The following is a 20,031-nucleotide window of genomic DNA, read 5'->3' as shown; positions in this document are numbered from 1 at the left end:
CCACTGGGTGGCGGTGGTGACTGGCCACGATGTCCACTAGACCACCCTGCCACGTGTCTCTGCCCAAGTGTGAACCGACCAGACCAAAGACCAACTGACCAAAGCCCAACTGTAAACTACTCTCGAGTGAAAGTGAAAGTGACACTGTAGCAGGCTACAGGTTGCCCGCCACAAGACCGCTGCCCGTCCCGGAGAGCGGAACTGAAGAACTGAAATATCGGCGATCTACTGTTGGTGGTCGGATGATGGAGGAGGAGGAGGCTGATAGTAAGGTGGGTAAGGAGATGGAGGCCAAGTGTATGGTGAGGGGTAGTGGCCATGAGGAGGGTACATCGGGTATGGAGTAGCCACCCCATGAGCAGCAGGCTGCGTCATGTGAGACAGTTGAGGGTGAGTAGGTGGAGCTGGTGGAAACCCAGGAAAAGACTAGGCAGGCTGCGAGGGTGGAACAGGTTGTTGGAATCCCGGGAAGCCGTAGAAGTGCTGAGGAAAGGATGGGGACTGGGAGGGGTTGGCCATAGAGGGACCATGAAATTGTGATGAGACCGATCCTGTTGGCTTAGACTCCATATTGGTAGGATTTGCTTTCTCTGTTGTTTGAGAATCCCCTGAATGTGCTTTGGAAACGTTCGTCTGTGTCGGTATCTGTGTTTCCATAGCAGGAACTTGCGGAGAAACCGGGGTTGTAGTTGTAGTTGTAGCTGTAGCTGGAACTGCCTGTGAAATGGCTACAGCTTGGTATTTTGCACAAGAAGGACATAGTGTATGTACCACCAGAGAGAGGTCCTGAACTGCTGCGGTCATATCATTTGCCTGTTTTAACTGTTTTTGCTGAGTGTGGACAATATGTTTGAGGTCCACTACTTGTTGAGTTAAGATTCTTATGCGATCTTGAGTTGTAGCAATGAAATTGTCCCTATCCATCGCTCGTTAAAGATGAGCCTGCACTTCCCTTGTCATACCGTCATAGCAAGCGCGATGCAGACCGTTGGTACCTTGCAATAAGAGGGCTGCATTGATAATCGTCGAAATGGCTCTTCCGTCTGCCTCTAAAAGTCTGTCGGCCTGAGGCGCAAAAGTATCATATATGTCATGCTTGTCATATGTAGGCTTCCCAGAGCTAGATGCCACTGCCGTATCCTTCGGTGCCCCAGCATTATCCCTAGGTGCCCCTGCACTAAGAGTAGTACGTGGTGCTGGCGACACAACTGGAGGTTGTGTTTTAGTGACTGCAACACTACTCACAAGAGGTGGTGTGAAAGTTGAGGTAGGTGGCCACAGAAGTAGACATACGCACTGCTGGTGTTGTAGTATGGACGTCAGAGATTTTGACCTGTGATTCTGAGAAAAGTAGTGTTGCCAACTGCTCAGATGAATCTTTTTGTACCTTTGTCCTCTTGCGCAAGATGCCTTTCCCTTTGGCCATTTTGGAACGGTCTTGCTCTTTTGGATCATCTTGAAGGGTGAACTGCTTTTGCATCTGTCTTTTGCTGCATAATCTGCACTACCCAATACATAATAGGCGCTGCATAGCAATTGAACCTTTCCGCTTTGCCTTTACGCTGAGTCCGAAAACGCTTTGCCCTGTCCTGTAGCACTTTAAACAGTAAATTGTGAAATGGGTACGGCAGGCAGTGGTAGAGACAAAAAAGAGCATCGCATATTGCTGGAGAACCTGGAGAAGATGGAAACCCTGTTCTTTCCGATGCTCGTAGTAAAAATTAATACTGTAACACTGAATGCAGTTGTTGACTCCTGTGATAGTCTGGATGTGAGTCCAGCAAAAGTTCCTGACAAGCATTTGCACTTTCTTCTGGTGAGAGATTCCAGAAGGTTTTGGTTGCAGGCAGAGGTGCCAGCACAGTCAATATTCCCATAGCTTGTCCGATATCCTCCGCTGTAAGTGCAGTATCATTCAGCTTTGGAAAAGTTAGCAAGAGGGAACATAGCTTGGCAGTAGAGATATTGGCAGACAAATCGGTCTGAGCCAAATTTTGAAGACCCAAGTGTATCAGTTGCTACTGAGAGAACACATCCTTGAGTGCTAGATTCGGAGCCTGTAAATGATATATCATTATTAAAGGTACCTTGGAGAGGGCACCAAACGGGCGAGGCACCTGGAGAGTGGTGACTCTGTCAGCAGTGACTGACTGTGGTGAATCTTCCTCTGAAGATCCCTCTGAAATCTGCTCTGAACTAGAAGTATAGTCTGATTTACTGTCAGAGCTATCCCCAGAGGCAGAAGACTCTTCCTCTGATTGCAGATGCTTTTCTCTATTCCGAGTACGAACCATCTTACTAAACTGTGCGGGGACTTCCAGTGAGAAATTGGAGTAGCAAGACACAGGAGCTTCGGAGGCACCTGGCGATGGGAAGACTCTGGAGTCCAAAATACTCTTGGCGCTTCTGATATGAAGAAGTTGAGGCTTATTTACTTTGAAGCTAAAGTAGCTTTCCAATTTTTAAAAGGTGCTTTTTAGGTTTTTGTTTTTGTTTGGGCTTTGATTGCTTTTGCGCAAGCCAGGAGGCTAGGTTGGGGGCACCGGGGCGGGCAATTAGGGGTTGAAGGGTGAGGACCAAGGCGAGAGGGAAGTAACAAGGCGAGGGCGAGAGGGTGAGGGGGCTAGGGCGAGGGGCTAGGGGCGAGGGACAGGGCAGGGGCAAGGGGATGGGAAGGGGCTAGGGGCGAGGGACGAGGGAATGGAAAAGGGCGAGGGGAAGACTGTGGAGTCCAGAATACTCTTGGCGCTTCTGATATGAAGAAGTTGAGGCTTATTTACTTTTAAGTTGAAGCTAAAGTAGCTTTCAAGTTTTTAAAAGGTGCTTTTTAGGTTTTTGTTTTTGTTTGGGCTTTGATTGCTTTTGCGCAAGCCAGGAGGCTAGGTTGGGGGCGCCGGGGCGGGCGATTAGGGGTTGAAGGGCGAGGACCAAGGCGAGAGGGAAGTAACAAGGCGAGGGCGAGAGGGTGAGGGGGCTAGGGCGAGGGGCTAGGGGCGAGGGACAGGGCAAGGGCAAGGGGCGAGGGGATGGGAAGGGGCTAGGGGCGAGGGACGAGGGAATGGAAAAGGGCGAGGGCGAGGGGGAAAGGGGCGAGGGCGAGGGCGAGGGCGAGGGGGAAAGGGCGAGGGGCGAGGGGATGGGAGAGGGCGAGGGCGAGGGCGAGGGGGAGGGGGAAAGGGCGAGGGCGAGGGCGAGGGCGAGGGCGAGAGGGTGAGGGGGGCTAGGGCGAGGGGCGAGGGGATGGGAAAGGGTGAGGGCGAGGGGAAAAGGGGAAGGTTAGGGCGAGGGACGAGGGGGTGGGAGGGTTAGGGCGAGGGCGAGAGGGTGAGGGGGGCTAGGGGCGAGGGAATTTGGCGAGGGGATAGGGGGTAAGGGGGTTTGGGGGAGGGGAAAGCTAGGGCTAGGGGCGAGGGGCGAGGAGATGGGAAAGTTAGGGCGAGGGCGAGGGACGAGGGGGTGGGAAAGGGCGAGGGCGAGAGGCGAGGGGGAAAGTGGGAAGGTTAGGGCGATAGGCGAGGGGACAGGAGGGTTAGGGCGAGAGAAAGGGGGAAGGGGAGGGTTAGGGCGAGGGCGAGGGAAAGGGGGAAGGGAAGGGTTAGGGCGAGGCTAGGGGCTAGGGCGAGGAAGGTAATGGCTAGGGTGAGCATTAGGGCTAGGGGAGGGGGTTGAGAGGAGAGACAAGCGGAGGGTAGAAAAAAAAAAAACAGGTAGCTTTAACGCCTACGAAACTATCCCAAAGACCTTAAAGATTTAGCTAGACCAAAATAATAGAAAGCATTGATAAAACCGAGGTACTCAGAAAGAATCAGCAATTTCAGATAAAACGCGAAGTATCATCCTACATAAATACCCCACTCAAAGCATTTATGCATCTCCAAGAACTGAGTTTAACTTGAGAGCAAAAGCTGAGAAAAGGACCTGAGTCAGATTGAGGAGATAAGGTTATGCCCAAGAAAGACAGAGATTGAAGACAGAGAGTGAAGGATAGAGTTGATCCAATTCCAGAATCAAACCCATTGAGCCTAATAGAGTCTGCAGAAGGGGAGCTGTCTAATGAGAGGGTGTAAGCATAGGGTGTATGAGATAAGATGAAAAGGAACAGCAAGATAGTGATTCCGAAGTTATTTATAGGTTCAGGAATCGACGAAGCTCAAAACTTGAATGTAGCTCGGTTAGACCCTTGAGCGACAGCTTAAGCATGATAGCATTTTATCCGAGATCCATTGACTAAAGGCAGTGGAACTCCTTCGAGAGTGGCTAATTGTACAGCTCCGTGGGGTAGAATCTCCATTACTTTATATGGTCCTTGCCATGTTGGGACCAACTTCTTTGCTTTTTTCAGAAACTTGGCCTGATAAAGTAGCACTAGTGCTCCTTGCGTTATTTGCATCTTTCTAAGATGGCGATCATGCCAGGCTTTACAATGAAGCTGCTCTGCTTCTAGAGCCAGTGAAGCCAAACCTCGGCTTTCCTCCAAAAGGAAAAGACGAGAGACACATGCCGACCCCAAATTTCCATTGGCACGAAGACTCCCCACTCGCGGGGATCCTGAGTCGAATTCGAAAGGTGCTATCGCTTCCAAACCAAAAGCCAATTGGTGTGATTGGTTGTGGCTTTAAAAGAAGTTCGATATGCCCAAAGTGTACCGTGGATAGCTTGAGCCCAAGTCGAGGGATGAAGATGACATGCTTTCCGCAAGAGTGCTATCAGAACCTTATTAGTGCTCTCTGCCTGCCCATTTGCTCTAGGGTAATAGGAACAAGATTTTCTGTGAAAAATCTTGTAGTTGGCCAGCAAGGTAGAAATTGTTTCATTCACAAAGTGACTACCCCTGTCCTCACTGGTGATTTCCAAGGGACATCCAAACCTGCACAAAATATTTTCGTAGAGAAACTTGGCTACCGTAGTGCCAGTGCAGTCCGTTGTTGCAAGTACCTCTGCCCACTTTGTTGCATAGTCGATAGCCACCAAGAGATACTTCCGATTGCCGGGTTGAGCAAAGGGAGTAATTGGGCCTACAAAATCTATGCCCCATCTCTAAAAGGGTTGCCATGCCATAGAGACCTGCAGAGGACGGTTTGACTGTTTGTTTGGTTTAGGGCCACAGCGCTGACATACATCACATACCTTTACATAGGCAATTGCATCGCGGAAAATATAGGGCCACCATAAGCCACACTGGAGAATCTTTTGTGCAGTAATATGGCCAGGGTAATGGCCACCAGTGGGACCACTATGGGCATCCTCTAAAATATACTCGACTTCATGAGGGGAGACACACCGCCTCAGAACACCATCCTGCCCTGATTTGTATAGCTCGCCCCCAATGAGAGTGAAAGGCCTAGACTTCAGCAACAGGTGTCTCTTCTGCAGGAGAGAAGCATTCTCTGGGTAGAGGCCAGTAGAAAGCAGATGCAAAATATCGCCGTACCATTCCGGAGTGGTATCCACCTTAAAGAGACTGCTATCAGGAAAGTCGTCAGCAACCCCTGTTGCTTCTTCACCAGTGTGAACGTGAGAAAGGTGGTCGGCAAGGACATGATGTTTGTCGGGCCTAAGTACCACTTCGAAATCGAACTCTTGAAATAAGAGTTGCCATCGCCATACTCTACCTGAACCTGCGGCTTGTTGAGCAGATATCGCAGGGCATGGTGATCAGTAATAACTGTGAAGTGGACCCCTAATAAGTAGTGCCAAAATTTTTGCAGAGCATACACAATAGCTAAACCTTCCCTTTCTATGGTGCTATAGTTGCACTCTGCCTTGGTGAGTATGTAACAAACTGCTGACGTGTCGACCTACTGAAGAACGGAGCTACCGGCCGAGGGGCCTAAACCCTAAGAAGAACAAGCAACAGAAGAAGTGTCACAGAGTGATGACGTGGTTGCCCGAGTGCAGAAAACCCTAACCCTAATTGCTGCAAACCCTAATTCTGAAAACCCTAACGCTAAACCTACAAACCCTAATTTCTGCCAGAAACCCTAACCCTAAGGCACCATACAAATTCCAAAAATTACGCTGACATGATGACGTGGCAAGCTGTACGGATTTCCGCGTTTGCGCTGCCTGATGACGTGGCAGGCTGTACGGATTTTCGTAAATTGCACTGGCAGCTTTTTGGCTTTGCTTTTGAACCAGAAGCTTTTGAGTTTCAAAGCTTTTCATGTAAACTGCTTTTTAGGCCAAGGGCCTTTAAATATGAGGCTAGGGCTCATTCTCTGGCATGCTTCAGTACGAAGGTGCAGAGTCTGGAGATCCGGCTTGTACTTTGATGATGCAATATAAAGAAATACCAAAAGGGGCGCCAAGGTTTGGGGCCAATACTCTCTGGGTTGGAATTCCGCCACTCCGTGTCGCGTGTCGTCTCTCTCTCCATTTCAGTTCAGTTGTTATTTGAAGTGCTTAAAGTTGTTCAGTCTGTTCTTTTCTATTGGCACCTGGTGCCCGCCTTGTGACAGAGTAGGCGACTTGCATAGTGAACGAGGCGATCCAAGTTATACTCCTTGCTAGGTTGAGTCAGCACCGCACCCACAGCCAGTTGACTCGCATATGTATGCACATGAAAGGTGAGAGACCAATCGGGAGCTACTAAGATAGGCGCTTCAGTGAGGCGTTTTTTAAGGTATGCAAAAGCTTCAGCCTCTGCCTTTGACCATTGAAAGGGAACAGCAGCATTGGTTAGGCGGGTTAGGGGTTGAGCCACCTGTGCATACATGCGTATAAACCTGCGATGATACCCTGTGTGGCCTACAAAGCTCTGTACCCCTTTTGGATTGATGGGAGGTGGTAACTTTAAGATTGCCACAATCTTCTCTTGGTCAGGCGCTAAACCTTTAGCAGACACCACATGGCCTAGAAGTGTGCCTTCAGTAACCAAAAAATGACATTTGTTAGGATTTAGCTTTAGGCGTGCCTCTCTACACCTGAGCAAGACAGCAGAGAGCTGAGCGAGGTGTTCCTCTAGGTTTTCCACTAGGGTTGAACATTGAGCACCTGAGAAGGTCGAAAAATTGTCCATGAAGATGCGAAGATGATCCGTAGGCAGAGGACAAAAGATGAGATATACCGCCCTATTGAAAGAAGATGGGGCATTTTTCAACCCAAAAGACATTCGAGTGTATATAAAAATACCCGAGGGAGTCACAAAGGCCGTTTTCAGCCGATCACCTGGATGGATGCCCAATTGATTGTATCCACAAAACCCATCCATGAAACTGTACAATACATGCCCTGCTACATCTTCGAGCACTCGCTCAGTGAAAGGTGTTGGGAAACCATCTGGGATAGTTACCTTATTCAGAGCACGGTAATCTACGCACACACGGATTTTGTTGGACTGCTTCTTAGGCGCTATCACCATGGGTGATAACCACTCAGAGTGCTCCACAGGTACAATGATCCCTGCCTCTTGCATTTTTTATAACTCTGCCTTGACCGCCTCAGCATACTTCGGGTTGAGCTTGTAAGCTCGGCCTCTTACAAGCTTAGCCCCTTCAACCAGAGGTATAGTGTGGACACCCAATTCTGATGTGTTATGGGTTCCCCAAGACAGAGGGCTTCCATCGGCGGGTCATTCGAAGCATGAGAATTTGGGGCTGACACACTTACTTCTTCGACTGTTGTACTGTCTGTTGTAGGACTTTGGACATCTGTGTCCTCCTGAGGAGTTTGAAGAGAGTGTTACCGGCGGCACAAGTAAGTTTTGAGTAGAGACCATGTAGCATGGCATCGAAGAGGTAGCTTCCAACCACTGTAGCAGGTCCTCGTCAGACCCGTCAGGTGGGATGGGCTGCTCAGGGTCGGGGTTGGACTGTACTGACAATGAGTTGTGCTGAGCCACTGGATCCATCCCTCCTTCAAGCCGGATTGGTTGCATTTGGGAGCCAGGAGTGTGTATCCACATGGCGTCGTTTCCCCAATCATGAAGTGCCTTAGTATGCCGCAACCATGGTCTACCAATCAACAAAGGAAACCCTCCCTCCACCTGAGGAAGACTGACCACCACAAAATCCAAGCTAAATGTGAAGTCTTGTACCTTCAAAGGCACCTTCTCTACTATGCCCACAGGATAGACTGTCCTCTGGTTTGCCAATGTAACAGTGAACGGAGCGGGGCGAGTAGGCTGCAGACCTAAGGCTGACATGGTAAATTCAGGCATTACATTGAGTCCAGACCCACCATCCACTATGATGCCTGAGAATGACTGCCCAAGAATAGATACAATAAGACGTGGACTTTCATAGTCGGTGAGGATAGCAGCTGGATATGAAATCATGTAGGACTCCAGGGGCTGCACAGGTAGGTGCCCGCCACTAGGCCCTGTACCAGGGTACAAAGACTGAATTATTGAGAGGGTGTCACTTCTAAGGGTTGCATCTAGCCGGAGCATCTCATAAAGAGACACTTGCTGAAAGGTGTTCTTCAAGATTGCTTCCGCTGTGGGCCTAGCTTCTACAACCTGGGCCTCCTCGGAAACTTTGACCTGTTGCAAGTCAGCTATTGCTGCCAGGTTGGCTCCATCAATGTCCAAAAGCATAGAGATTGGCCTATTCTTTGCACCACTTACGAGTGCGACATTTTGAACAGGTTGCGGAAGTGTTGGACCGGATGGTCCCGTTGGCAAACTTAAACCCAGGGCTGCTCTTTGTGCTCGAGTGAGCACCCCAATAGGCTCTGCTACTTGTTGTGGCTGAACTGTATGTGTAGCAGATGTTGGCTGAGGGGTGGTGTTCACTGTGATTAGATTGATTTTCGGGAATGTAAACTCTTGTTGATTTTGATTTGGGCCTGAAGATGAGGATGCCCTTTGTTTGGGACAATCTTTACTGTAGTGGTCCTTAGACTCCGGACAATGTCTACAAGGAGGAGACCCTTCAGGTAAAGGACACTTACTTTGGTAATGCCCATATTCACCGCATCTGTAGCATAGGATTGGCCGATTAGACGGAAGAAACGGGGGACGAGGTGGTCGCTGCTCTTGTTGTTGCATGGTGCTGGAGGCTGAGGTGTAGAAACTTTGGGGAACTGGGGGAGTACTGGCATGATAAAAGCTGTGGGGTGCAAAGTTGTTGTGCATACCTTGCTGCATAGGGGGTGTTGTCAGCAGGGGAGGCAACGGGTTTTGATGGCCGTAGGGTGAGACCATGTTGGATGCAGGTGCTAGACCTTGTTGGAGAGAAGGACCTAGATTTTGTTGTATTTGCCGCAATCCTTTGATATAGTAACAATCCTTATCTTCGTGCCCAGATTTTTCGCAAAAGTGGCAATAAGCCCGAAGGGGACAGTCCTGTGGAGGATGTCCAGGAGAGCGACAAGAGCTGCACCATACCATAGCTTTGGTCTCCTGCTGAGACCGAAGCTCTTCTAGTTCTCTCTTGATTTGATCCAAAGCCTCCAGGTGCAATGGTTTCTCTTGTCTCAGAGAGATTGATTTCTCTTCTTGGAGGGCGCGTTGTAGTTTGAGGGCTTCGAGTTCCTTGCGCAAGGAAGTCAAAGGATCAACAGGACTTCCTTCGGAGAACACAGAGGGAGTATCTATGTGAGGAGAGTTGTTGAACAGCTTCCTAGCCCCCTCTATTCTAGTAGCAGCTGCGATGAATTCCTCCAGAGTGGCGTCAGGTCGGAGGCTCTCCCGGAGTTTTTGCTGAGATGTTTTTGGAAGCGCCTTCTCCACCCACTTCTTAACCATGAATTCACCGGGTTGCTGGGGAAGCTTGGCAACCAGAGACTTGGTTTTGGTCATAAGCTCCGCAAAAGTCTCCTCTGGTTGGAGCACCATGTTGGCCAACCCATCCAACACTTTCTCTTGGTAGTCGCCCGACCTGAAAGCTGCACAGAATTGTTGTCTTAAGTCTCTCCAAGTTGCAAAATGATTCTCTGCAAACTGGCAGTACCATTTGTCTGCTAAGCCGTCCAAGGTGGATGGAAAAAGTACCAGATAAGCATCTTCCCTGTTAAGACCACGTCCTCTACAGAGAGATACGAACCTCCGTGCATGGTCGTCTGCATCTTCCAAGGAGAGTCCTTTGAAGGTGGGGAACTTGATGTTTACCTTGGCCAACACGCTAGCCAACGCCTCCATGGCCCCTTGTTGAGCCTGTTGCTCAATAGCCTGCTGTAGCAGAATAGGAGAGAGCTTTACTGGAGAAAGTGATCTTTACTGGAGAAAGTGATCTGGAAGATGTGGAACCGAATGAAGGAATGGGGAATGAAGGAATGGGAGATGAAGGAATAGGGGATGTCGTATGTGGAGGTAAGGTTGATGAGGTTAATGAACTTCTACTAGATACCACAGGGCGTCTTCTGTTATAGTGCTTCAGAGGGCTCAGTAGTGCGCTTTGACGCTCAACTGACTGCCTTGTATGTGTCATGCAGTGAACAGTGAACAGCACAGGTCTAACACAGAACAAGTGAGGATAGTGACTAGACCACCTGGTCCAGGACCAGTGACTAGACCACCTAGCTGGCAGGACGAGGAGGGCTGGACCAGGGCGAGGACTAGACCAGGACCAAAGACCAAGGACCAGGGACGAGGACTAGGACTTGGACCAGGGCGAGAGAGGACCAGACTTGCAGACTATCTACACAGTGTAAGCAAGTGTGCAGAGTGAGACTTCCTTTGAGGTCCCACCGTGATCGCCAAAATGGGAGCACCTGTAGCACGGATAATGTGTCGTGCTCTCTACAGTGGGTAGTCCTCAGTGCAATGTGCGTGACAATCTCACTCAATGCAATGCGCGTGACAATCTCACTCAAACAGACTGAATCTCCCTCAAACAGACCGAACAGGAAGAAACAATAGACGTCAACAGTGCTCGCAAAGACACAACAGCAAACCAGAACATATGACTCGACTATCTCAAAGACTGATACAGACTCTGGCGTGGCAGCACACTCAGCTCCAGCCCAGGACTCACAGGTACGATGGGGGGGTTGAGGCTCAGATGTGTCGGGATGGTGAAGGCGTGCTTTGTGTAAAGACCCACTCTAGACGACTACGTACAAGATAATGCCACTGGCCCCAAAACGACTACTCATATGTACAATCATCAAGAGCCACCAACGGCTCATAAAGAACATCATCTAAGTCTATCCCCACTGGGTGGTGGTGGTGACTGGCCACGATGTCCACTAGACCACCCTGCCACGTGTCTCTGCCCAAGTGTGAACCGACCAGACCAAAGACCAATTGACCAAAGCCCAACTGTAAACTACTCTCGTGTGAAAGTGAAAGTGACACTGTAGCAGGCTACACCAATACGCCTTCAAATCAATTGTTTGGTAGGTGTGACTCATGTGGACCCCTTCTTATCCTAGTGTCACTCATTCTTCCCTTGTTAAAGGCGGTTTCTACATCTCTACCCCTATTTCCATCATTGAGGTGACTGCCTCTGGCAGTGCTTCCTCTCTGATTGACCATGCTATCATAGGCTCCTTCATTTGGCCCATATTTTGTTCAGTTTCAAGTATTGTCCCCATAACAACTTCTCGGATGGAATGTCCCTGGTATTGTATTGTGAAGACGCTTACTATGTGTGTTTATTCAGAACTGAACTTAGATAAAAACTAAAACTGAACTAGAACTAGAGACAAAGACTCAAGAAACTGAATGTGTGTTGATTGATTGAAATCTGTTATTAAGGGTGTTCTAATATAGAAATTGAAGAGACACGATAAAAAAGACATGACCATAGGTCAAGAGACATGACCCTATGCCAATAGTCGTATCCTTTTGTTGTAGAGTCGTGACCTTTTAGCGTAAAGTTTGTTGAAGAGGCATGGCTATTCGCCGAATAGGTGTGACTCTTGGACGAAGAGACACATCCTTTCGAGAACATGAGTCTCTGATCTGGTACATCTTCGTAGCTGCAAAAGAATCAAGCAAAGAAGGTAATAAAAAGACAAAGAATACGTCACAATCGTGACATTCCCTCCCATTTAAAATAAAACCCAGGGGTAGTTGTAGAACCTTCGGGAGAAGGAAATGTATTGTTGTAGTGCTTCTGCATCCAAAGCTCTTTATGTTAAGTCCCATGTCATGGCACTGTTATTGACCATAACTATTTTTCCAAACTGAAAACTGATCATATCTGCAACTTGTCTCATCTTTGTCAAAAGTATGAGTATCACATCTGCAACTTGATTAGTGCTTTTGTCAAAGTCATTTGTAACTTTGAGCTTTTTCTAAGAAAAGATTGAATCTTTATCTCTTTCAAGTGAAACTATTGGTAAACTCACTTGAGTTTTTTGTTGAGTGATGACCACTGGTTGAAAATCTGTAAGGTATTCCATTGGTTTGTCTGGAACAGTAAAATCCTCCTAAATAGATGTCGTAGACTGAGACAGAGTAGTGTTTGAAGATACATCCATCTGTAAAGGTTTATGTGTGGAACAAGTTGTGACAAAAGATTCAATTGCAGTGACTAAAGTTGTGCTGCAAGAGTCTGCATCTATTTTATCCTTTGCACCGCTGAAGGTAAGAATTGGAGTCTTTACGTTTGAAAAGTTATTATTCACCACTGCATTTGGTATCTGTTCAGAGAGAGACTTTATTCTGCAAGGGCGGTGACGAGGTGAATTTTTCTGCGTGGAACACGGCCAAAGAAGGGGTTATGTGCCTCTTGGTTGTCACACAAGAACCAAAATCTTCTGAATCTTTAGCTGTTTCAACGGGTATTAAGGCTTTCAATTGAGAAGGGGCAGGTTGAGAGGAGTTGTTACTTCTTAAACCTTTGAAGAATCCTCTTGCACAAGGAAAGGATCAATAAATCTTCAACTTTACCACCATCAAACAAGAAATGTAGGGTATGGCTCGCGAGGGGGAACTTGTCCAACGTCACGGCATTCACGACTGAGTACTTGACTAGGGTCGGATATATGTGCCACTAAGTAAGCCCATCTTGATACGGCTGATTTCTATTTAAGATAAGATCCTTTGGAAGCTTCATGTTGCTGATGATTCCAATAAGAAGTAGGTTGCTTAGAGCTGTAACATTTCCAAGAATATTCATGCTGAGACTTTTGTTGCTCGCACAAAGATACTTTGTGTCTAGTTGCCTTTGAGAAACCATGCTTTGGGTGAGAAAATTTGGGTTGCAAAACCTTTGGTTTGAGCGGTTCTTCTTGGTCGGCCATTGAAGTTTGGAAGAAGACAGAGAAGCGGCATTTGTAGTCCAAGTAGTAGTAGTATGACTCCAGGAAGAGGTTTGCATCTGCATTTGCTCCAAGCAAGTGTGAACTCTATCTCGGTCTACGACATCCCTTCAAGAGGACTTTTCTGTTCTAGATAAACCAATGGAATACCTTGCAAATTTCCAACCAGTGGTCATCAATCAATAGAAAAGTTTACCAATAGTTTCACTCGAAGCAGATAAAGATTCAATCTTTTCTTGGAAAAACCTCGAAGTTACAAATGACTTTGACAAAAACAATAATCAAGTTGCAGACGTGATACTCATACTTTTGACAAAGATGAGACAAGTTGCAGATATGATCAATTTTCAATTTGGCAAAATAGTTATGGTCAATAATAGTGCCATGACGTGGGACTTAACAGAAAGAGCTTTGGATGCAGAAGCACTACAACAATACATTTTCTTCTCCCGGAGTTTCTACTACCCTGGGCTTTATTTTAAATGGGAGGGAATTTCACGATTGTGACTTGTTATTACATTATACACTCTTCTTGATTCATTACACATGCAAATGCAAAGTGTGACTAACCCAGGAGGACCCCTGTTCTCAAATGGTCACAACCCTTCGCTCTAAAGTCGTGCCTCTTCACCAACAGCCACACTCTTTTGACGACTAGTCATGCCCCTTCAACCAACGGTTGTTGCTCTTCATCGAATGGATGTGTCTATTTGCGTAGAACATGTCTATTCGCCTAAAGGATGTGTCTCTTCATGATTGGTCACACCTATTCACATGTGTGTCTTCAGTTTCTAAATAAGAGACCTCTTGTAATAGTTTAAGCAACATTCAGTCAATCAAACACGGAGTCTTCTAAGTCTTGTTTCTGAGTTCAATTCAAGTTTCTCAAGTCTTAATCATGAGTTTTAAGTACTTAATTAAGCATTAGTACCTAGAATCCTTACAATAGGGGTCTCTGATTTGGTACCTCTTCGTATCTACAAAAGAATCAAGTGAAGAAGGTAATACAAAGACAAAGAATACGTCACAATCGTGACAGTCAATGTTACAAAATTGTTGTTATAACAATCCCTACAGAGGTGAGTGGGAAGCTCTGCCAAACCCTTCTCTTTTATGTTGAAAATATACATGATTTTCAAGGGTGTCAACTGCTCTGATTTGGCATGAGCAATCAAGATCAAGTCTGTAACGTTGTTGTCTTTCCAACAATAGACTCCAAGCCTAGGGTTGTCAGTGGTTTTACGCTTTAGAGGTTTAGTGTCTATCAAATCGTATCCCTCTAACTCTAGCACGTGCGGTCCTTCCTTTATAGCCATGTTTGAAACTAGAGTGTCAACTTCCAATCCTCATCTGTCTACCAAATCAAGATCTTGTATTTTGAGGTATTGCACACCATTTCGATCCATGTAGAAAGTATGGTGCTTGTTCGCTCTAATCTCCTCTTCAAACTCAATCGTATGGTCATCTATCCTTACGACAAATTCCTCGTTAGGATCCAGATAGATCAGGATATCGTACTTTTTAGTCTTAAAGAAGGTCAGAATATACTTGAACTTGAGTAAGGTCCCAACCCCTGATTAAGTCGAAAAAGAAAACATCTCGGAACTTGAGTCGGAGTAAGTGTCTGGCACCTCTTCCGCTATAGTCTCTAAAGGTCTCCCTTGGTTTATGCTCTCTTCTGTGGACGCTCTACTCCTATTTTCTCCCAATGTGCCCAAATTCCCAACACTCTACCAAATATTAAGTTCATATATGGACTCAAACAACTTAATTGAACACATACTTCAAACCTGGAAAAATACCTTTTGCTTCAAGCGCAATGCTTCCACTCCGTGTCTAGCCCTTTTCTGCCAAAGCGTGATTTCCTGCACAACAGCGCTTCAAACCGTAAGTGATTCCACAATTGTTAATTTGAAGTCATAGAATATCTAACAATTCCTACCACCAATTACTGGATACACTCAATGTGCCCCAAACTCTATAATTATGTGCAGGCTATCTTAGGCGCGCTAGAGATGGCTACACCTTATTGAGAGAGTAAATCTATCTTTAATCGCTTGGATGGGGTCCTCATAGCCTGACAAAGATAACCTTGGTGTCACATCAACAAAATTACCCTTCCGGTGAAAATTTTATCTTTAGCGCGCCAAAGATAAATTTCTCTATTTCAATATATTTTTACCTAATGTGACTTGCCTAGGTTTTGACATGTGATTTCAAGCTTGTCCAATGAGTTTAACAAAGTTTAAACTGTCTACCAGTGTTTTGCCACCCTTTTTTGTCCCTTTGTAAAGGTTTTCAACTTTTTTGGTATTTCTTGTCTTTGCGCATCTCCAAACTTGTTCAAAACTTGCTCAAGAGCTGTATAATGTTCCAACGAAGCTCTACCAATTGAAAATTTTACAAATTTCACCTCCTGGTGGGAGAGATCTATCTCTGGCGCGCTAAAGATATATTTCTGTAGAATTGTAATTTTTTGCAGATTTGGTTTCACAGCTTGACTTCTCCCTTGGTTGACCCCTACCCTCCCTTGGTTGACTTCTCCCTTGGTTGAAGGATTACCCCTACTCTAGTTTCAATGTTTGATCCAAAAATTGCTTTACTTTCCTTAATTTCCTCACAATTGGCTGTTTTTTTACCAAATTTCGGCCTGATCACGTTTTCAATGGTCCAAATGATACCAAAATCAATGGGGATGGTCTAAACAAGTTGTTCTTTCGCCTTGCGAGTTCAATTTCCCAGTTTCAGCCCTAGAAAGCCCTTGTCTATCTTTGGCGCACCAGAGATAAATTTAGCCAGTTTTTTATATTTTCAGTGCACCTCAAATCAGATGCAGTCCTAACTGTTTTCTACTTACCCTACTCCTACTAAACATGGAAAAAGAGTGCAAAATGTGAAAAAATCAACTTTCCTTACCAAATCTCTAATTTCTACTTAGGTGATACCCTTCCCGACTAGTATCTAGTCTCAAGGACCCTTCACCTAGTCCGTCCTACTAAACTAATGCTCCCGAGATCCTTACCAAGTATCCCTATTCTCAAGCACCTCTCAGCGGTGATGAAGTCCAAAAGTGTTTTACTCTAGTTGAAACTACAGAAGTACTGGAAATTTTAGTGAATGCTTTGGGTTTTTCTCTAGTTTAGGTTTCCTCGTCGCTGGCAACGACGCCAAAATGTCAATCGGTTGCCAAAAGCCTCACCATATCAATGCTAGCAAAGCGAGAACCACAAACATAAAATGTCAATCCGTGGGACGTAGCTGACTCAATTAGTGCATGGAAGCTACAAGAGAGAGCTAATCTCTCGAAAAACCCTTGTTCAAGAGTTCTCTATCCTATCTTTCTCAAAAACTAGTCAATATGGCCGCCAGTCTGTCACATCACTTTTGAGATAGCTAGCAATGTCCAAATGGACCCAAACTTGCTACACTAATTCAACACGTCATATTAGACGAAGTCAAGCTTAGAAATGTCAGTTTTGGCACCTAGACAAAATCGTGCATAAGATAAACAGCAAAAATTAGGTTTATTGTTTTGGTCTCCTGATCATCCTACATCATCTTTAGACAATGCTCTATCCCCTTCTTTGCTTAAAAGTTGATTTAGAATGTTGATTTATGTGTTATGAGCCAAAATAGCTCGTAGATGAACACAACTAAAAACACAGAAATGATGCAAGAAAATTACGTCAAATCGAAGAGCTTTCACCTGCGAGTCCAATGCTCTTCACAGAATGCCAATGTCGCAACCCACGAGGGGGAGAGAAGAGAAAACAGATACAATCAATGAACTCAACACTCGTATGCTCACTTTCATTATCCAAAACGTAGGTCAAAAGTTACAAAAATTGGCTTTTATACCTTAGCCAAGGTTCAAGAAATGGATCACCTAGCTAATTTGGCTCAGTAATAAGGCTAGAAACTACAATTAATTACGACTTTGGAAGCCCCTCGCCCCTTTACACTCTTTGGCACTCAATTGTGTTACAACAAATTTGGACTTTTACGGGATTTCTCATCAATAAATGAGGTTCTGATACAATAAATGGGAATAAAAATGATGATGACGCTCTTTTGAGGCTTCTGTTAGCCGAGCAACTAACAATGGTGCCGTTAGCAACGCTCGTAGGAGAGCATTTCAAAAGATTGTCAGTAGCGTTAGCAGTGTGGGAGATGACGGTTGACGAAACGCCAAGAGCTTCAGAACCTCAGCGCTTTAAAACGATGTGTGCAACGTGTGAGGCAAGAACGCCGCCGACAGATAGAGAGGGGGTAAGATCTCTTCACGGGCTCTTCTCAATGTTGTTCCTCCTCCGCCAAGGCTCTCATACCATGTCAAAGTCGACGACACGGAAGCGTAGAGATCAAGGAGAGAGAGAGAGAGAGAGAGAGAGAGAGAGAGAGAGAGAGTCCTGAACCAATCAACCTTGGCAATGAATAACTGATACATATATACAGTGGGGGCAAGGGGTCATATATATACCCACCTCAGCAAATTGCCCTGCCCAAACTTTGACAAATAAGTAAAATAAATACCTAACAACCAAAATAAATAATCGGATCACTTTGGGCAGTTCACTCGAGATGCCAAAACTCTAACACTATGTAGTCCACCACAAGTAGAATTGTCATGAATGATTCAATGAGTTCATCCTATCCTGAAACTTCAATGAAATCTTAATTTTCCTTAGACTTGTAAATGGATAGGATGCCACCATCCTCTTATGGTAAGAAAGGTATTGAAGTGGTCTCTTTTTTGTCCTCTTTTTTCATCAAATTGCGCTCTTTAATCACTCTTTTTCAGATTACTCTTTGTACTTCCAAGTCCAAGCGCATTTCTTTCTTGCTTCTCTTTTCAAGCACTTCTTATTTTGCTCATTTTGAACCAGGCTAGTGTCAAAGTGCAACAGACAACTTGGTGACAAGAAAGCACGTGCAAGAGAAAGAGGAGAAGAACGCTAGAGGGGTCAAAAGTAGGGTGCCAACAAAAAGGCCAAAAGTGGCACACTAGACAAAATCTAGGAAAAATTCCCCATGATGCCTAGACTCTAGAAAAGCCTCACAAGGCCAGGCATAGCCACAAAGAAGCCCTCACTCACAAGATCTAGACAGGAAAACCAAGGAGATGACCTCCAAAGACACCCACTCTCAGACCCTTGATACACAACAACACTAGAAGTCTCCGGCCTCCAAGAGTGACGAAGGTCCAATCTGGATCTAACGCAGAGCTTTGATACCATGTCGGAAGTGGCAGCTTAAGCCGGACGGATGTGGCTGAAAACGGCGGCAACGGGTGCACAACCTCCCATATCCAATGGTGGACAGCAGCAATCTCTGAGTGTGGAACCTCCAAGAACAACCCGTCGCAGTAATCTCCTCCATCTCCAAGGATGCTACAAGAGGAGATGTCACCTAAGACAAGAAAGGGCACAGAAGGAGCAAACCTACTAGGGGGATCTAGAACAAAAACACTAGATGGAGAAGAAAGCACCAAAGAAAGAAAATGTTGCTAGAGAGAGACCCAAAACAATAACTCTGATTGTTAATGCATAAAAATGATGATACAAGCGTGGGCACTCCCTTCCCTATATAGGGGCCCAACGAAGTTGCCAGACAACGATACTATACTACTACCCTCTATGTTTGTAGCTTCCTCCATAGGCAGTTAATCTTCTATTAATTGCTGGATTCTAAGCCTTGCCCGTAAGGAACGTTATATTCCTGAAAGATTTATAAGCATTACCATCAGAAAAAAGAAGAGACGAATCCTGTTTGACAGGAACAAAATATCCAGTGAGATGACTAACCAGCACCAGTAGCGCCTGCACATGGGCGTGCTGCATCGACAAGGGCAACTGAAAGATTGGTTGTGCAGAGTAGGCGATGAGCTATGGAGAGACCAATGATACCAGCTCCGACAATCACCACATCAAACTGCGCAGTTTCAAGAGTCAAGGGTTGTATTGAGGCAGGAAAAACTTCATGATTTCTCTCTCTCTGTTTTTGGGTCCCTACAGAGTCCTGAACAATAGATTGTCCCGCATTTCCTACATGTCTGATACCTCTAAGGGCGTGTCTAGGAAATAAATTGGCCCCAATTGTGTGCATCAAGCTGTGGTCCAGGCATGTGGGAGGGAAGTTTTTGCTGCGAATCTCCATGAAAGCGCCACTTCTGCATGCGAGAGCCGGAAATTTTCCTGATTTCACAAGCGGTCTGCATGATGAAGCCCAGAGATCGGAGGTGCGGGCAATATCAAGGTGTGACGACATAGTAGCGCTGATTCACGCTTAGGTTTCCCCTCTACAGCTTGGAGTGAATTTAGATTCGGTTGCTGCTTCACTGTCCCTTCCTTGCTCCTCGGCCGTTGAGCTCAAAGCTGGCAAAGTTTGTAGTGTAAATTTCCGGGTTAAAATTCTCATCATAATATATACGAGCTCACGCGACCAATCCTAGGGTAAAACCCCCAACTTAGAGCCACCTAAGCGACCTGACAACGCGCGACTTGCATAGTGCACCGTTTTCAGCTCTTAGTGGTGCATCACGTAGGTGAGAGCAGCATCTACCACCCGTAAAAGCCGCGGCTTGAGCGGCGATGCAGAGGTGACGAACAACGCAACGAAAACTTTGCAGTGTAACAAAATCAGGGTCGAATAAGGAGACACCCCCGAGGGGAGTAAGTAGCCGACGCGCCAGCAGGGATGGAACCCAGGATCCAAGGGTGAAGATGTAGTCCCGCTTGCCGTAGCCACAACAACACTCAAGCTTCGTTGTCCCTGAATTGGGGCTTTTGTTTACTTGAATTGGGGGTTGATGGGTCCTTCTACAAGGATGCGGTTTTTTATTGGGGGTTTTACCCTATATGCAAATGCTATTCAAAACTG

The 20,031-nt window shown here is 46.1% G+C and overlaps 1 protein-coding gene and 1 pseudogene across 2 annotated transcripts in view; both read right to left on the bottom strand.

Annotated features, from left to right (window-relative positions):
- Positions 1 to 19,567, bottom strand: part of LOC147444929 (FAD-dependent oxidoreductase family protein) — a 109,322-nt gene extending 89,755 nt beyond the window's left edge. Inside the window, exons 1-2 of one of the 2 annotated variants that reach the window (XM_086527424.1) lie at positions 18,957 to 19,095; positions 14,955 to 15,017 (exon numbers count right to left, since the gene is read on the bottom strand). Coding sequence is in view for 1 of the 2 variants with exons in the window: in XM_086527423.1 (XP_086383549.1) it covers positions 18,957 to 19,419 (463 nt within the window). In the remaining variant the exon portion in view is untranslated. Of the gene's footprint in view, positions 1 to 14,954; positions 15,018 to 18,956 lie in introns of both variants that reach the window. The other variant, XM_086527423.1, reaches the window with a different exon arrangement.
- Positions 931 to 1,877, bottom strand: LOC147444930 (uncharacterized; annotated as a pseudogene).
- Positions 19,568 to 20,031: the final 464 nt, after the last annotated feature.

The sequence above is a fragment of the Adiantum capillus-veneris genome, chromosome 13 (genome assembly GCF_014529385.1).
Source record: "Adiantum capillus-veneris isolate H3 chromosome 13, ASM1452938v2, whole genome shotgun sequence".
NCBI classification, from domain to species: domain Eukaryota; kingdom Viridiplantae; phylum Streptophyta; class Polypodiopsida; order Polypodiales; family Pteridaceae; genus Adiantum; species Adiantum capillus-veneris.
This window is presented reverse-complemented; position numbering and strand designations above follow the sequence as displayed.